This window comes from Anabas testudineus, chromosome 23 (genome assembly GCF_900324465.2).
Source record: "Anabas testudineus chromosome 23, fAnaTes1.2, whole genome shotgun sequence".
Classification (NCBI taxonomy): Eukaryota; Metazoa; Chordata; class Actinopteri; order Anabantiformes; family Anabantidae; genus Anabas; species Anabas testudineus.
In genome coordinates this window covers 857156-871406 of record NC_046631.1, presented here as the reverse complement: position 1 = coordinate 871406, position 14251 = coordinate 857156, and the positions used below count along the sequence as shown (strand labels likewise).

General features: G+C 42.2%; 1 protein-coding gene and 5 non-coding genes across 6 annotated transcripts; 5 read left to right on the top strand and 1 right to left on the bottom strand.

Moving 5' to 3' along the window:
• Positions 1-384: 384 nt before the first annotated feature.
• On the bottom strand, positions 385-5770 carry strap (serine/threonine kinase receptor associated protein). Its single transcript, XM_026364423.1, has 9 exons — positions 5333-5770; positions 4812-4947; positions 4283-4364; positions 4067-4139; positions 3780-3879; positions 3316-3453; positions 2414-2550; positions 1891-2040; positions 385-1281 (listed from the first exon to the last, which is right to left on the bottom strand). The coding sequence occupies exons 1-9, from the start codon at positions 5442-5444 to the stop codon at positions 1220-1222; spliced, it is 990 nt and encodes a 329-aa protein (XP_026220208.1). The 5' UTR covers positions 5445-5770; the 3' UTR covers positions 385-1219.
• Positions 5771-8196: 2426 nt separating this feature from the next.
• trnat-cgu lies at positions 8197-8271 on the top strand. Its single transcript has one exon. It is a non-coding gene; the product is annotated as a tRNA-Thr (tRNA).
• Positions 8272-9494: 1223 nt separating this feature from the next.
• On the top strand, positions 9495-9568 carry trnat-cgu. The gene has a single exon. It is a non-coding gene; the product is annotated as a tRNA-Thr (tRNA).
• Positions 9569-10805: 1237 nt separating this feature from the next.
• trnat-ugu lies at positions 10806-10879 on the top strand. Its single transcript has one exon. It is a non-coding gene; the product is annotated as a tRNA-Thr (tRNA).
• Positions 10880-12161: 1282 nt separating this feature from the next.
• On the top strand, positions 12162-12235 carry trnat-cgu. Its single transcript has one exon. It is a non-coding gene; the product is annotated as a tRNA-Thr (tRNA).
• A 1281-nt stretch (positions 12236-13516) lies between these two features.
• Positions 13517-13590, top strand: trnat-cgu. Its single transcript has one exon. It is a non-coding gene; the product is annotated as a tRNA-Thr (tRNA).
• Positions 13591-14251: the final 661 nt, after the last annotated feature.

The following is a 14251-nucleotide window of genomic DNA, read 5'->3' as shown; positions in this document are numbered from 1 at the left end:
CGCGCACAGCAAAAAAAAAAAAAAAAAAAAAGGAGAAATGAAAGCGGTCTTTTTGAGACAAACTAAAAATCTGCACCGGGCCACTGCAACTCGAATCACAGCCCTACGCGCAGCACTAGGGATGAATCAGGAAAACCGGAAGTGATTGCCCGTAAAGGTCGACTCCTGTTGGTCAAACGGTGTAGAAAGTCCATCCTCATTGGTGGATTGAAATTGAACCGCACGTCACGAGTTTAGTGACACGCTGTTTAATCAACACGGATACAAAAACCCAGAATGTACGGATCAATGTTCACGATGGCTTTTAATTGAAGAATTTAAATTCGTAATAATTTGTTTTAATCTAATAACTTTTGAATAAATGTAGTATTGCGTAAATATATATATATGTACAGGACACAATTGCCATATAACGTACCCATGTAATCCCATTTATTCCCAGATGGCACAGGTGAAAACAAAAGAAAAAAACAAAACGTGTAGTTTAAAAACACCAAAACACACTTTGTTCTTTATGCATTACTTACAAATAGAACAGCAATGCGTTCATTTATTTCATCACTGGACACAATGAAAACAAACCAAAATGAAAAAAATAACCAGCGGCATTTCTTCCCTTTTACTTTCTCACAAACAAAGATTTTTTTTTTTTTTATTTGGACACTTAACTTTATATATTCAACTAGTACAACAGCAGAGAATTCTCAAAGCAAGGTTTTCAAAGAAATGAAAGCGCCATTAGAACAAACTGTGCAATTAACACCAGTGTTTTTGTAACTATGAACTGAAAACAAAAGCATTGGTCCAGCTCATCAAATACTCTGTCAAATCAAAACTGATCTTAGCATCGTGTGGTTTAGGAGATTTAGGGGTGAAGGGTAAAGGGAAATAAAAACAAGTTTAAGCAGATAGACAGAACTGGGCTGATCAATGAGAAAGCAGGCAGCGATGAACCAGGCACTCACAGCTCTACTGCTTTACTCTCCAGCCCATACTGTCCATATGACTGCATAACATCAGTGTGTGTACGTTTATGTTTGTGTGTGTCAGAGATGGTTGGTCTATGACCAACAGGCCACTCGTAATATCCGCATCAGTTCCTGATGGATGGAGATGCTCTCGACTCTGCTCCTTGCTGGGGTCTCACAGAAAACAACGGAACACCCCTCCATTTGCCTCTTATGCCCTCACATCTTGTTTACACTGTACCGCTTTATCATTAAGCTTTGATCTCAGGGGGTGATGTGTACAGCTGCTCAGAGTTCTCGGCCCCCAGGTCCTCTGAAGAAGAACACAAGACAAATACAAATAAAGAAACAAATTAGAAAAAGCATGATGATACTTGGATATCTACACAAGAGGACCAGGGACAGTAAGCATCCGATTTCTGAACTTGACAACAAAGTCAGACTTTGATGTATACTTTGAATACTTTAGATGTCAGCAGACTTTAGAATTCTCACATCAAAGTCATAATTCATTTTTTTACATTGTTGCTGTAAGAAAAAAATAAAGTATAAGTACTGGGCTGCTGCTGAAAGAATTCTATCACGTTTTACATGCTTTCTTTAAACCATAAACTAATGTCGGCAGGTCTTTTATGACATAGGATCAGCTTTAAAATGTTGCTTTCCTATTCACTGTTGTCAGCTCCTTGGAAAAGGAAAATCCATATTTGGGAAGCTCCACTAGAGCTTATCTAGCTCATTTCTCATGACTAAGATGATCTTTTTTCATTAAATATATAGTGTATTTAATTTACATTATTGTACTAGTTTACAGTTTCAGTAATGCTTTCCATCAATTTCAATAACTTGATTGAATTTCAACATGTATTCCAAACTGAGCAGCAGTGACTATCTAAATTAGCGAATAAAGCCGGAGCGTTACCAGGAAGGACACACTTCCACAGGCCATAGGTTTTCCCCACCGCCGTCTGCCACAGTCGAAGCGTGCCGTCTTCAGAGCCGCTGGCATAGAGCTCACCATCAGGACTGAAGCGAACACAGTGCACTGGACCAAAGTGGCCCTTATAGGACTCTATAGATAGGAGCAGAGCAGCAAGTTCAGGACCACAGCTCCCAGTTAGTTTAGAACAACAAAACAACAAGAAGTCAGTCTGATAAGATTTATCAGCATTATGTTATATAACATAACTTTTCACTGGTATCACCATAAATTCTATAAAGTTATTAAAGTAGTCTATGAAGATCCTCCAGATTAAGTTAACTGGAAGCTGAGTCATGGGAACTGGACTTCTCTCTTGTTAGGTCAAAACTCAATTTCCAGATTAATAAAGTAGGCAAGTAGGAAAATTAATTTCATCATAACATATAGGCCTGGCCTACAGGTATTACAATTACATTAATTCCCAAAATCATTCAGCTCTAATACAGTGAAATCGAGTGCTCACCTAGCTCTTCCTTAGTGGTGTAGTCAAATTTGTAGAGCTTAAAGTCTTCTCCACCAGCAACAAAAAAATCCTTCTCTGGGTGGAGGGAGGCTGAGTTTATGGGAGCCGGTGCGTCCACAGTCTTGATCAGGTCCAAGCTTCAATGTATTAACATCAAAAATGAATAATTTTACATGATAGAAATAATAATAATAATAACATAAGCAAGAAGAAAAGAAGACAGCATTCCAGCCCCTTTATCATGTGAGCTGACAGAGTTTTAGTTTTCGAGTTTGTGCATTAACACTGTGCTTGAAACACATTACACGTGGCGCCTTGGGCAAACACTTGGTAATCTGTGGTCTATCACCTGAGCAAATCATCTAACAACAAACCCATTTAACAGCAGAAGCCTGAACTAAAAGCTCAAAAAGACACGTTTTAAGCCTATTACAAAAATCCATCTCACTCGCTCTACAATGAACTGCGGCAGATGGAACTCCACATATCAAACCCATCTTCCATTGCATACTTTTTTCATTGCTATTACTTGATTATTCATACTTACATTTTTTATTTATTATTGTTATCCCTATTTACCCAGAGTACTCTTACACAGACATTGCTTGTTCTTTTTATTGTTCCTTATTGTTTTTACTCTTTCTAGAGTCCTCTGGGCTCAAATATTTTGAAATACTTTTAATGCAACAGCATAATTACGCAATTAATTTACATTAATTACAGCACCAGTCAAAACAGCATATTCACACTCTTTAGTTTTAACTGTAATTGGGATAGCAACCAAAAGGTTATAATGTACAACTTTTGTTTTGGTTTTCAGATATAACAAGCGAACTGAATTGAATCTTACTACCATCTGTATGGTTAGTTTCTAGGACATGTAGGGTGATGGTGCAGTGTACCTTAGAGCATTGTAGAAAGCAACTGTCTTTCCATATGTGATAACAAGAATCTCTCCATCAGCCATGTACTCCATGCTGCTCACAGATGTCTCAAAGGTCAATGTCTTCACCTCCTCCATGGAGCTCCTGTCCCAGAGCCTGGATACACACATGCACACTCAAACTATAATTTTATTGTAAATGGCCTCCATGTTTACTGTCTGACAAGTGACTTGTTAGACAAGTGATTGCCTCTGTGACAGTCTAAGTAGGTAGGTAGTTAAGTCTGCCAGCATTCTGTACATGCTGTTGATGCATGATGTACCACATGTTGCAACCCAATACCTGATCTAGCAATGTCGGGAACAATATATCAATAATATTGGATTAATGCATCTGTAATGGTGATGAGGTTAAGTAAATCACATGCAGTCAAATCGAGTACGGATAAAAAAAACAAAACCACAAGAATCCCCTTCACCAACCGGATGGTTTTGTCGTCAGCAGCAGAGAGGATCTGCTTGTCGCCGTTACACCACAAAGCTTTCTTAATGGCCGAAGTGTGACCTGAAATCTCCTGTGGTGCTAAATGACATAAAGATACAACAGTCAAGTGCACGAAAAGACAAAAATGATACAATATATAGGTCAGGATTTAACTGGGGAAACTGCATCAGTTTTCCTTTTTCATTATTCAGTAAGTTATAAAGGCTTTCATGTGCCACTTGATGCAGCTTTACATAAGTAACTTTCTTTTGTCATATTTACTTACCTGCTTCAGGGTTGCTGAGATCGTAGATCCGCAGGAGCTTGTCATTTCCTCCAGTCAGTAGACAGTTGCTGTCCTGGGGAAGAGAGTTAAATTTCCCATTTAATAAATACAATAATCATAATTATAACAACCACCTCTGAAAACAGTTCAATTTTACTTCATCATGCAACTGTAAAGAGAGAAGCACACTGTATCAACATCCAGGAACCAAATTACCTGAGTAAAGGTGACAGTCTTGACAATGTGTTTGTGTGCCAGTGTGAGCACCTCATCTCCACTCACTGCGTCCCACACCTTTCTGAAAAGCACACAGGTATTCTTTTAGCTTCCAATAGTTTGACAAGGCACAGCGATGTAATAACATCTTTCCATACAACCTATATGAAATCAGGATTTATTCCTGCAACTTAAACAAGGTCATTAAGAAAGTGTAGATATGTAATATGTGCATTAGTTAGTTAAACGTCCTTTAAAGTATCCTTGCAAGTAAGTTGTTATTAGGCATGAAATATGCGACACTGCTAAATTGTGCTTTTCTACTTTATTGGTACCCAAACTGTTTTGCAATAATGCCTCTTAGTTTCTTAAATGACTGAACAATTGTCTGGAAGTTGAGCCATGGCAACTGGACTATTTTCTTGTTTAGGTCAAAACCAAGTAGCTTCATCAGACTGATAATTGAGTTATCAAGACACATGCATGCAGGAGCCTATTATCTCCATAGAGAACTGGTCTCTCCACTCACGCTGTGAAGTCTGCCGCGGCGGTGGCTGCTTTGGTGGCGTCTGTGTTCAGAGTGGCTCCCCAGACAGCGCCTTTGTGACCCAGAAACGTTCCTATCCAGTCTCCTGTGTCTCCCTGGCGCAACATGGGCTTGCCATCTGGCGGAGAAAAGCACAAGTGACAAAAGTTACAGTGGCAAACAGTGATCCAGCAGATGACAGATGCCTGTGACTGGACTGTGGTACTACTCTCAGCAAGAGGCAAACCACAGACTACTTAACTTTAATAATGTCTGATATGTCATTTTAACGACAGGTTCCATTAAACTACATTACAATGACAACTAATATAGCTCAAAGATTTAAACATAAGTTACTAATGCTAAGTTACAAATGTTCTACTAACCGATTTAACTGAATATAAGAAAGAAAGCAAGATCCAAAGTGGCGTCCTGAGCTACGTTGGACCGTTTCATATAGTTAGCTAACGTTAAACGATTACATCTTTCATTCCCCTTAGCTTTATTCACCCCACTGGTCCTACCCTTGCAGGCGCTGATGAGGAAGTAGCCATAAGGAGTGATTCCACTGAAGGCCAGGTCCACCACAGGCCGGGTGTGACCGGAGCAGGTGAGCGGAGTCTGTCTCATCGCCATGGTCCCTCAGCAAGGCAGGAGACGGATCGCACGGAAGGAGGAGGAGACCGTAGAACGCTACCGGCTATCTAAATAGCTAGCTTGTTAGGCTAGCAAGCTAAGAGAAATACAACACGACAAGCTAACTAGTAATGTGTTGATGATTTCTATTGGCCAGCAATTTGCTGCTGGTTGGTGTATGAACAACTGAACTCCGAGGGTTTGTCACCCAAACGGCAAGTCTACCTCCCAGCGAAGGAATGGCTGTCGTGCTAATAGCTACAACATTGCAACTAACTAGCAACGTGCAATGCAGCGTCCCTGCCACACAGATGAAATAGCCGGTGTTCCGCTAGCCACAACAAGGATAATACATCCGGTTTAATATTTTCACAATAAAAGCGTTACCAGTTCAAACTGCTGACTAATTGTGAACCAGAGATCAGTATTATATTAAAAACAAACCTATATATATATTATATTATGAGACCAAAAGCAAAAATATAAATATTAGAAAACATTTAACACTACCTTGAAACTGTGAAATATTCCAGAAATTTCATATTCATACATATAATAATAATTGTATCCTACATTTCACATCAATTTGTGATTTTATTAAATCCAAGCTGTTTCTATTTATAAATGCTGATTTTCCACAGTGTGTTTAAATAAAAAAAAAAATTTTTTTTTCCAGTAATTGTATGTCATTACTCTATCCAAGAAGTTAACCAGAGTGAAATCTTCAAACCAATTTGCTGAAATAAGAATTGAAATCAATAATGCTATCAGCAGTCTGTTGATCATGCTGTATCTTGAAATTGTGTTCTTAAATAATTTTAGTAATATTCCTCAGGTGGAAAAAGGTAGATCTAGAGATTTCTTTTATGTATGAAGTAAAGAAGATATCCTGGTCAAAGATAACTCAGAGATTTCTTACAGTATTGCTTGAGGCCAATACTAAGGTATCTAGCGCAAGAATGTGATTAGACGTAGTATCTCTAAGATTTTATGACAAACAAAATAATTTTCTTTCTTGTCTGAATTTAGAAGGAGGAAATTTGAGGACATCTAGGCTTTTATGTCTTTTAAGCATGCTTGAAGTTGGATTAATTGATTACTTTCTTCTGGTGTCATAGATAAATATAGCTGGGTACCATCTGCGTAGCAATACAAATTTATAAAGTGTTTCCTAATAATATTACCTAAGTAGGAGATATATAGAAGAAAAATTGGTCAAAGCACAAAACCCTGTGGAACTCCCTAGTGCTGTTCCTTTGATCCCAATGAAACATTCCAGTCTGTGTAATAAATGTTGTGATCTCTATGGTCGACTGCTGCACTAAGATCTAACAAAATGAATCGGTTGTCTGATGCTAATAGATCGTTAGTGACCTTTACCAACGCTTTTTCTGTACTATAATGTACTCTAAATCCTGACTGGAAATCTTCAAGTTATCCCTGTTATCTTTTCTTTTCTATTGTTTGTTGGCCTGTCTTACAGGTTTTCTTTATCATTTTCTTTATCATTTCATGGTCAAATCCTCTTGCAAGTGTGCACACAGAGAGACCACTTTCATTACTTTTCTTTTTTTGTTTTTTAACCTTTTTGGGAATGCAACGGTGGATCCCCTCAGCTTCACACGTGGATCCATTGTTTATACTAGAGACCAGCTGTTGGCTGTGAGCGGCCATGCACCTCTCTACACGGAACAGCCTGAGGTTCCACCTAAATACACAGGAAAAGGAGAGGCTGCAGTGATAGGACGAAAACTCCAGGAGAGGAGAAGTCGGTACAGATAATATGTGCCCTTCATCATTATGGAAAACGTCTGTCCCCTTTCCAATTAGATGGATGAGCTTACGGCGTTGACCAGGTTTCGACAGGAGTACGTTGCTTAACAACAACAACACCGAACTCTATGGTGAATGGATTTAAACTTGTTCGGGCGCACTAAGAGTTGGAGAGAGTGGTAAGAAGAAGGGAGGAGGACTGGTAGAACAACATTTGGGATGTATGGAGAGGCCTGAAAACCATCTCTGGTCGCGGACAGAGCAAAGACACAGGGGTGGCTGATGAAGATCAGGGCTTGGCAAACAAGATACAAGCAAGCTCTTCGATAGATTTGATTCCAGCCCCCCTCCCCCCACTATACACATCTCCAGTCCACCCCCACAAATTGGAATTCAAAATCACACTATCTCTGAAACATTACCAAAAAATGTGGAGCTGTGGCTTAGGTAGTCAACGTGCCTGTCTTGTAAACAGGAGAGCCTGTGTTCAAATCCCAGCAGTACCTTCACCGGCTTTTTCGTGCACTTTCCCTAACTGTTTGTTAGGCGTCATTGGCTGCTTTGTTTTCTGAAATTAATATTGTACAAGTTCCTGTTTTGCAAGAGGTGGTCATGACTTCAAATTCCAACAGAACTCAGCTGTTAGTGAGGAAATCTTTAATAAAGTCGTTAGAGCTTGTGAATCTTGGGATCCCCCTCCATTCAAATCCCAGCAGAGATTTCACATGTTCAGTTCTGTCTTATGCACACAGAGGCCAAACCTGACAACGTGCTTTAGATTGTAACATCGCTATCGAAATCATTAACATTAGCATTCACGTTCATCTGTTCGAGGCACTTTTGGGCATCAAACCAAAGACCTTCTAGTGTCCAGTCAAGCACATTTATGGTATATTTAAACCACCCATATAAGCCTTTTCAGTGCAAGGTTGTGTTTGCAGTTAGCCATATGGAAACGTCACCAATTGCACACAAATGTGGCGCTGTGGCTTAGTTGGTCAAAGTGCCTGTCTCGTAAACAGGAGATCCTGGGTTCAAATCCCAGCAGGTGCCTTCACCGGCTTTTTCGTGCACTTTCCCTAACTGTTTGTTAGCCGTGATTGGCTGCTTTGTTTTCTGAAATTAATATTGTACAAGTTCCTGTTTTGCAAGAGGTGGTCATGACTTCAAATTCCAACAGAACTCAGCTGTTATTGAGGAAAGCTTTAATAAAGTCTGTCAGAGCTGTGAACTTACTGCACCAATCACAAATGGGCATTGTCAGCATGTAGGACATAATCTTAAACCGTCTATGAACAAGACTTGTTCATGAGGACGCGTTTTCTCTTGCATTGTGGTAAATTCTGGGAATTTGATGGGGTTTGGTTTGTGCTTGAAGAGGCGCTGTGGCTTAGCTGGTGAAAGCACGTGTCTTGTAGACAGAAGATCTTGGATTCGAATCTCAACAGTACCTTGACGTGGTTTGTCAAGTTGTGACACAAGGAAGTTTGAGAAGGACAAGTTTGCTGTACCACACATCAAATTGTTAAGCAATGTGTTTTACAACAGGGACATACCAAACCTACAACCATGACATATAAACTTAACAGAAATATGAAGACCCTGAGAGGTAAGCGCGACATTCATCTGCCCGAGGAAATTGTGAACATCAAACCCGGTGGCTGGTCTGGAGCTGTGGGTTCTTGGGGGGGTCCCAGGGAGGGCAGAGTGGACTTCTTGCTGCTAAGGTGTGAACAGCTGCAGCTGGGAGGAGACGCCTGGACTGGAAAGGTGTGGAGAGGGGGCCGTGTGGATGGAGACTGGGGGCTGGGCTGAATCAAATCTGTTAAAGAACAGGTTCAGTTCATTTGCCCAGGCTTGGTCACCTGTGGCCTGGCGACCATTTCCAGCCTCACCATGGCCTGAGATGTGTTATTTGGTTCCTTTGGGTGCTGATCTAAGAGAAAAACAGTAGCTTCTTGCTAAAGCAGATCTCTTAGAATCTTGAGATCCCCCTCCTTTCAAATCCCAGCAGAGATTTGAGATGTTCAGTTCTGTCTTATGCACACAGAGGCCAAACCTGACAACGTGCTTTAGATTGTAACATCGCTATCGAAATCATTAACATTAGCATTCACGTTCATCTGCTCGAGGCACTTTTGGGCATCAAACCAAAGACCTTCTAGTGTCCAGTCAAGCACATTTATGGTATATTTAAACCACCCATATAAGCCTTTTCAGTGCGAGGTTGTGTTTGCAGTTAGCCATGTGGAAAATTCACAAGTCACTTGCAAAAGTGGCGCTGTGGCTTAGTTGGTCAAAGTGCCTGTCTCGTAAACAGGAGATCCTGGGTTCAAATCCCAGCAGTGCCTTGACGTAGCTTGTCAAATTCTGACCCGAGCAAGTTTGAGAAGGGTTGGTTTGCTGTACCATGCATCAAACCGTTAAACAATGTTTTTCACAACAGGGACATACCAAACCTACAAACATGACGTATAACTTAACAGCGATACGGAGACCCTGAGAGGTCAGGACCACATTCATCTGCCCGAGGAAATTGTGAACATCAAACCCAAGTCCTTCTGTTGCATCGACAGGCGAGTCTGGCACATTTATGACACATTTAAACGGCTCTTGTACATGTTCTTCATGGCAAATTTGTGTTTAAAGTGACTGAGGGTCAGTGGCGCTCCATGGAAGTGGTGCTGTGTCTTAGATGGTCAAGCGCCTGTCTCGAAAACAGAAGATCCTGGCTTGAAATCCCAGTGGTGCCTAAGTGTCGTCAGCTCCTTTGAAAGACAGCACAACTGCAATCCTATGTTGTCAATATGCTGATTAGTACAAAAATAAAAGAAAGATTGTTAAGAGTAGCCGCCACGTACTTCAGGGGGTCCTCAGGGGGTGTGCACACTCCCCGAGGAGCCTGATGCTGATGTTATCAGGGTCTGTTGCCTTCCTGGCCTTTGTCTTCCTTAAGTCCCTCCTAACCTGGTCCAGGTTCCAGCCTCACCATGGCCTGAGATGTGTTATTTGGTTCCTTTGGGTGCTGAATTGAGAGAAAAACTGTAGCTTCTTGCTAAAGCCAAAGACCTTCTAGTGTCCAGTCAAGCACATTTATGGTATATTTAAACCACCCATATAAGCCTTTTCAGTGCGAGGTTGTGTTTGCAGTTAGTCTTTTGGAAACATCACCAGTTGCATGCAAAAGTGGCGCTGTGGACTAGTTGGTCAAAGTGCCTCTTTTGTAAACAGGAGATCCCGGGTTCAAATCCCAGCAGTACCTTCACCGGCTTTTTCGTGCACTTTCACTAACTGTTTGTTACCCGTCATTGGCTGCTTTGTTTTCTGAAATTAATATTGTACAAGTTCCTGTTTTGCAAGAGGCGGTCATGACTTCAAATTCCAACAGAACTCAGCTGTTAGTGAGGAAATCTTTAATAAAGTCTGCAGAACTTGTGAACTTTACTACACCAATCACAAATGGGCATTGTCAGCATGTAGGACATAATCTTAAACCGTCAATGAACAAGACTTGTTTATGAGGACAAGTTTTCTCTTGCATTGTGGTAAATTCTGGGAATTTGATGGGGTTTGGTTTGTGCTTGAGGAGGCGCTGTGGCTTAGCTGGTGAAAGCACCTGTCTTGTAGACAGGAGATCTTGGGTTCGAATCCCAACAGTTCCTTGACGTGGCTTGTCAAGCTGTGACACAAGGAAGTTTGAGAAGGTCAAGTTTGCTGTACCACACATCAAATTGATAAGCAGCATGTTTTACAACAGGGACATACCAAACCTACAAACATGACGTATAACTTAACAGCGATACGGAGACCCTGAGAGGTCAGGACCACATTCATCTGCCCGAGGAAATTGTGAACATTAAACCCAAGTCCTTCTGTTGCATCGACAGGCAAGTCTGGCACATTTATGACACATTTAAACAACTCTTGTACATGTTCTTCATGGCAAATTTGTGTTTGAAGTTAGGCACATACTGAGGGTCAGTGGCGCTCCATGGAAGTGGTGCTGTGTCTTAGATGGTCAAGCACCTGTCTCGAAAACAGAAGATCCTGCCTCGAAATCTCAGTGGTGACTAAGTGTCGTCAGCTCCTTTGAAAGACAACACAACTGCAATCCTATGTTGTCAATATGCTGATTAGTACAAAAATAAAAGAAAGATTGTTAAGAGTAGCCGCCACGTACTTCAGGGGGTCCCCCGGGGTGTGTGCACACTCCCCGAGGAGCCTGATGCTGATGTTATCAGGGTCTGATGCCTTCCTGGCCTTTGTCCTCCTTATGTCCCTCCTAACCTGGTTCAGAGGGGGGTGGGCAGTGGCTGGTCTGGAGCTGTGGGTTCTTGGGGGGGGTCCCTTTGTTGCGGTCAGAGGGAGGGCAGAGTGGACTGCTTGCTGCTAAGGTGTGAACAGCTGCAGCTGGGAGGAGACGCCTGGACTGGAAAGGTGTGGAGAGGGGGCCGTGTGGATGGAGACTGGGGGCTGGGCTGAATCAAATCTGTTAAAGAACAGGTTCAGTTCATTTGCCCAGGCTTGGTCACCTGTGGCCTGGCGACCATTTCCAGCCTCACCATGGCCTGAGATGTGTTATTTGGTTCCTATGGGTGCTGATCTAAGAGAAAAACAGTAGCTTCTTGCTAAAGCAGATCTCTTAGAATCTTGAGATCCCCCTCCTTTCAAATCCCAGCAGAGATTTGACATGTTCAGTTCTGTCTTATGCACACAGAGGCCAAACCTGACAATGTGCTTTATAATGTAACATCGCTATCGAAATCATTAACATTAGCATTTACGTTCATCTGCTCGAGGCACTTTTGGGCATCAAACCAAAGACCTTCTAGTGTCCAGTCAAGCACATTTATGGTATATTTAAACCACCCATATAAGCCTTTTCAGTGCGAGGTTGTGTTTGCAGTTAGCCATGTGGAAAATTCACTAGTCACTTGCAAATGTGGCGCTGTGGCTTAGTTGGTCAAAGTGCCTGTCTCGTAAACAGGAGATCCTGGGTTCAAATCCCAGCAGTGCCTAAACGTAGCTTGTCAAATTCTGACCTGAGCAAGTTTGAGAAGGGTTAGTTTGCTGTACCACGCATCAAACAGTTAAGCAATGTTTTTCACAACAGGGACATACCAAACCTACAAACATGACGTATAACTTAACAGCGATACGGAGACCCTGAGAGGTCAGGACCACATTCATCTGCCCGAGGAAATTGTGAACATCAAACCCAAGTCCTTCTGTTGCATCGACAGGCAAGTCTGGCACATTTATGACACATTTAAACGGCTCTTGTACATGTTCTTCATGGCAAATTTGTGTTTGAAGTTAGGCACATACTGAGGGTCAGTGGCGCTCCATGGAAATGGTGCTGTGTCTTAGATGGTCAAGCACCTGTCTCGAAAACAGAAGATCCTGGCTTGAAATCTCAGTGGTGACTAAGTGTCGTCAGCTCCTTTGAAAGACAACACAACTGCAATCCTATGTTGTCAATATGCTGATTAGTACAAAAATAAAAGAAAGATTGTTAAGAGTAGCCGCCACGTACTTCAGGGGGTCCCCCGGGGTGTGTGCACACTCCCCGAGGAGCCTGATGCTGATGTTATCAGGGTCTGATGCCTTCCTGGCCTTTGTCCTCCTTATGTCCCTCCTAACCTGGTTCAGAGGGGGGTGGGCAGTGGCTGGTCTGGAGCTGTGGGTTCTTGGGGGGGTCCCTTAGTTGTGGTCGGAGGGAGGGCAGAGTGGACTGCTTGCTGCTAAGGTGTGAACAGCTGCAGCTGGGAGGAGACGCCTGGACTGGAAAGGTGTGGAGAGGGGGCCGTGTGGATGGAGACTGGGGGCTGGGCAGAATCAAATCTGTTAAAGAACAGGTTCAGTTCATTTGCCCAGGCTTGGTCACCTGTGGCCTGGCGACCATTTCCAGCCTCACCATGGCCTGAGATGTGTTATTTGGTTCCTTTGGGTGCTGATCTAAGAGAAAAGCAGTAGCTTCTTGCTAAAGCAGATCTCTTAGAATCTTGAGATCCCCCTCCTTTCAAATCCCAGCAGAGATTTGACATGTTCAGTTCTGTCTTATGCACACAGAGGCCAAACCTGACAACGTGCTTTAGATTGTAACATCGCTATCGAAATCATTAACATTAGCATTCACGTTCATCTGTTTGAGGCACTTTTGGGCATCAAACCAAAGACCTTCTAGTGTCCAGTCAAGCACATTTATGGTATATTTAAACCACCCATATAAGCCTTTTCAGTGCAAGGTTGTGTTTGCAGTTAGCCATATGGAAACGTCACCAATTGCACACAAATGTGGCGCTGTGGCTTAGTTGGTCAAAGTGCCTGTCTCGTAAACAGGAGATCCTGGGTTCAAATCCCAGCAGTGCCTTCACCGGCTTTTTCGTGCACTTTCCCTAACTGTTTGTTAGCCGTGATTGGCTGCTTTGTTTTCTGAAATTAATATTGTACAAGTTCCTGTTTTGCAAGAGGTGGTCATGACTTCAAATTCCAACAGAACTCAGCTGTTATTGAGGAAAGCTTTAATAAAGTCTGCAGAGCTTGTGAACTTTACTGCACCAATCACAAATGGGCATTGTCAGCATGTAGGACATAATCTTAAACCGTCTATGAACAAGACTTGTTCATGAGGACGCGTTTTCTCTTGCATTGTGGTAAATTCTGGGAATTTGATGGGGTTTGGTTTGTGCTTGAAGAGGCGCTGTGGCTTAGCTGGTGAAAGCACGTGTCTTGTAGACAGAAGATCTTGGATTCGAATCTCAACAGTACCTTGACGTGGTTTGTCAAGTTGTGACACAAGGAAGTTTGAGAAGGACAAGTTTGCTGTACCACACATCAAATTGTTAAGCAATGTGTTTTACAACAGGGACATACCAAACCTACAACCATGACATATAAACTTAACAGAAATATGAAGACCCTGAGAGGTAAGCGCGACATTCATCTGCCCGAGGAAATTGTGAACATCAAACCCGGTGGCTGGTCTGGAGCTGTGGGTTCTTGGGGGGGTCCCAGGGAGGGCAGAGTGGACT

Coding starts and splice junctions, on each gene's coding strand:
- strap (XM_026364423.1), bottom strand. CDS start 5,444: ATGGCGATGAGACAGACTCCGCTCACCTGCTCCGGTCACACCCGGCCT. Junction 4,140..4,282: donor AGACTGTCACCTTTACTCAG/GTAATTTGGTTC, acceptor TCTCTTCCCCAG/GACAGCAACTGTCTACTGAC. Junction 1,282..1,890: donor GTGGAAGTGTGTCCTTCCTG/GTAACGCTCCGG, acceptor GTTCTTCTTCAG/AGGACCTGGGGGCCGAGAAC.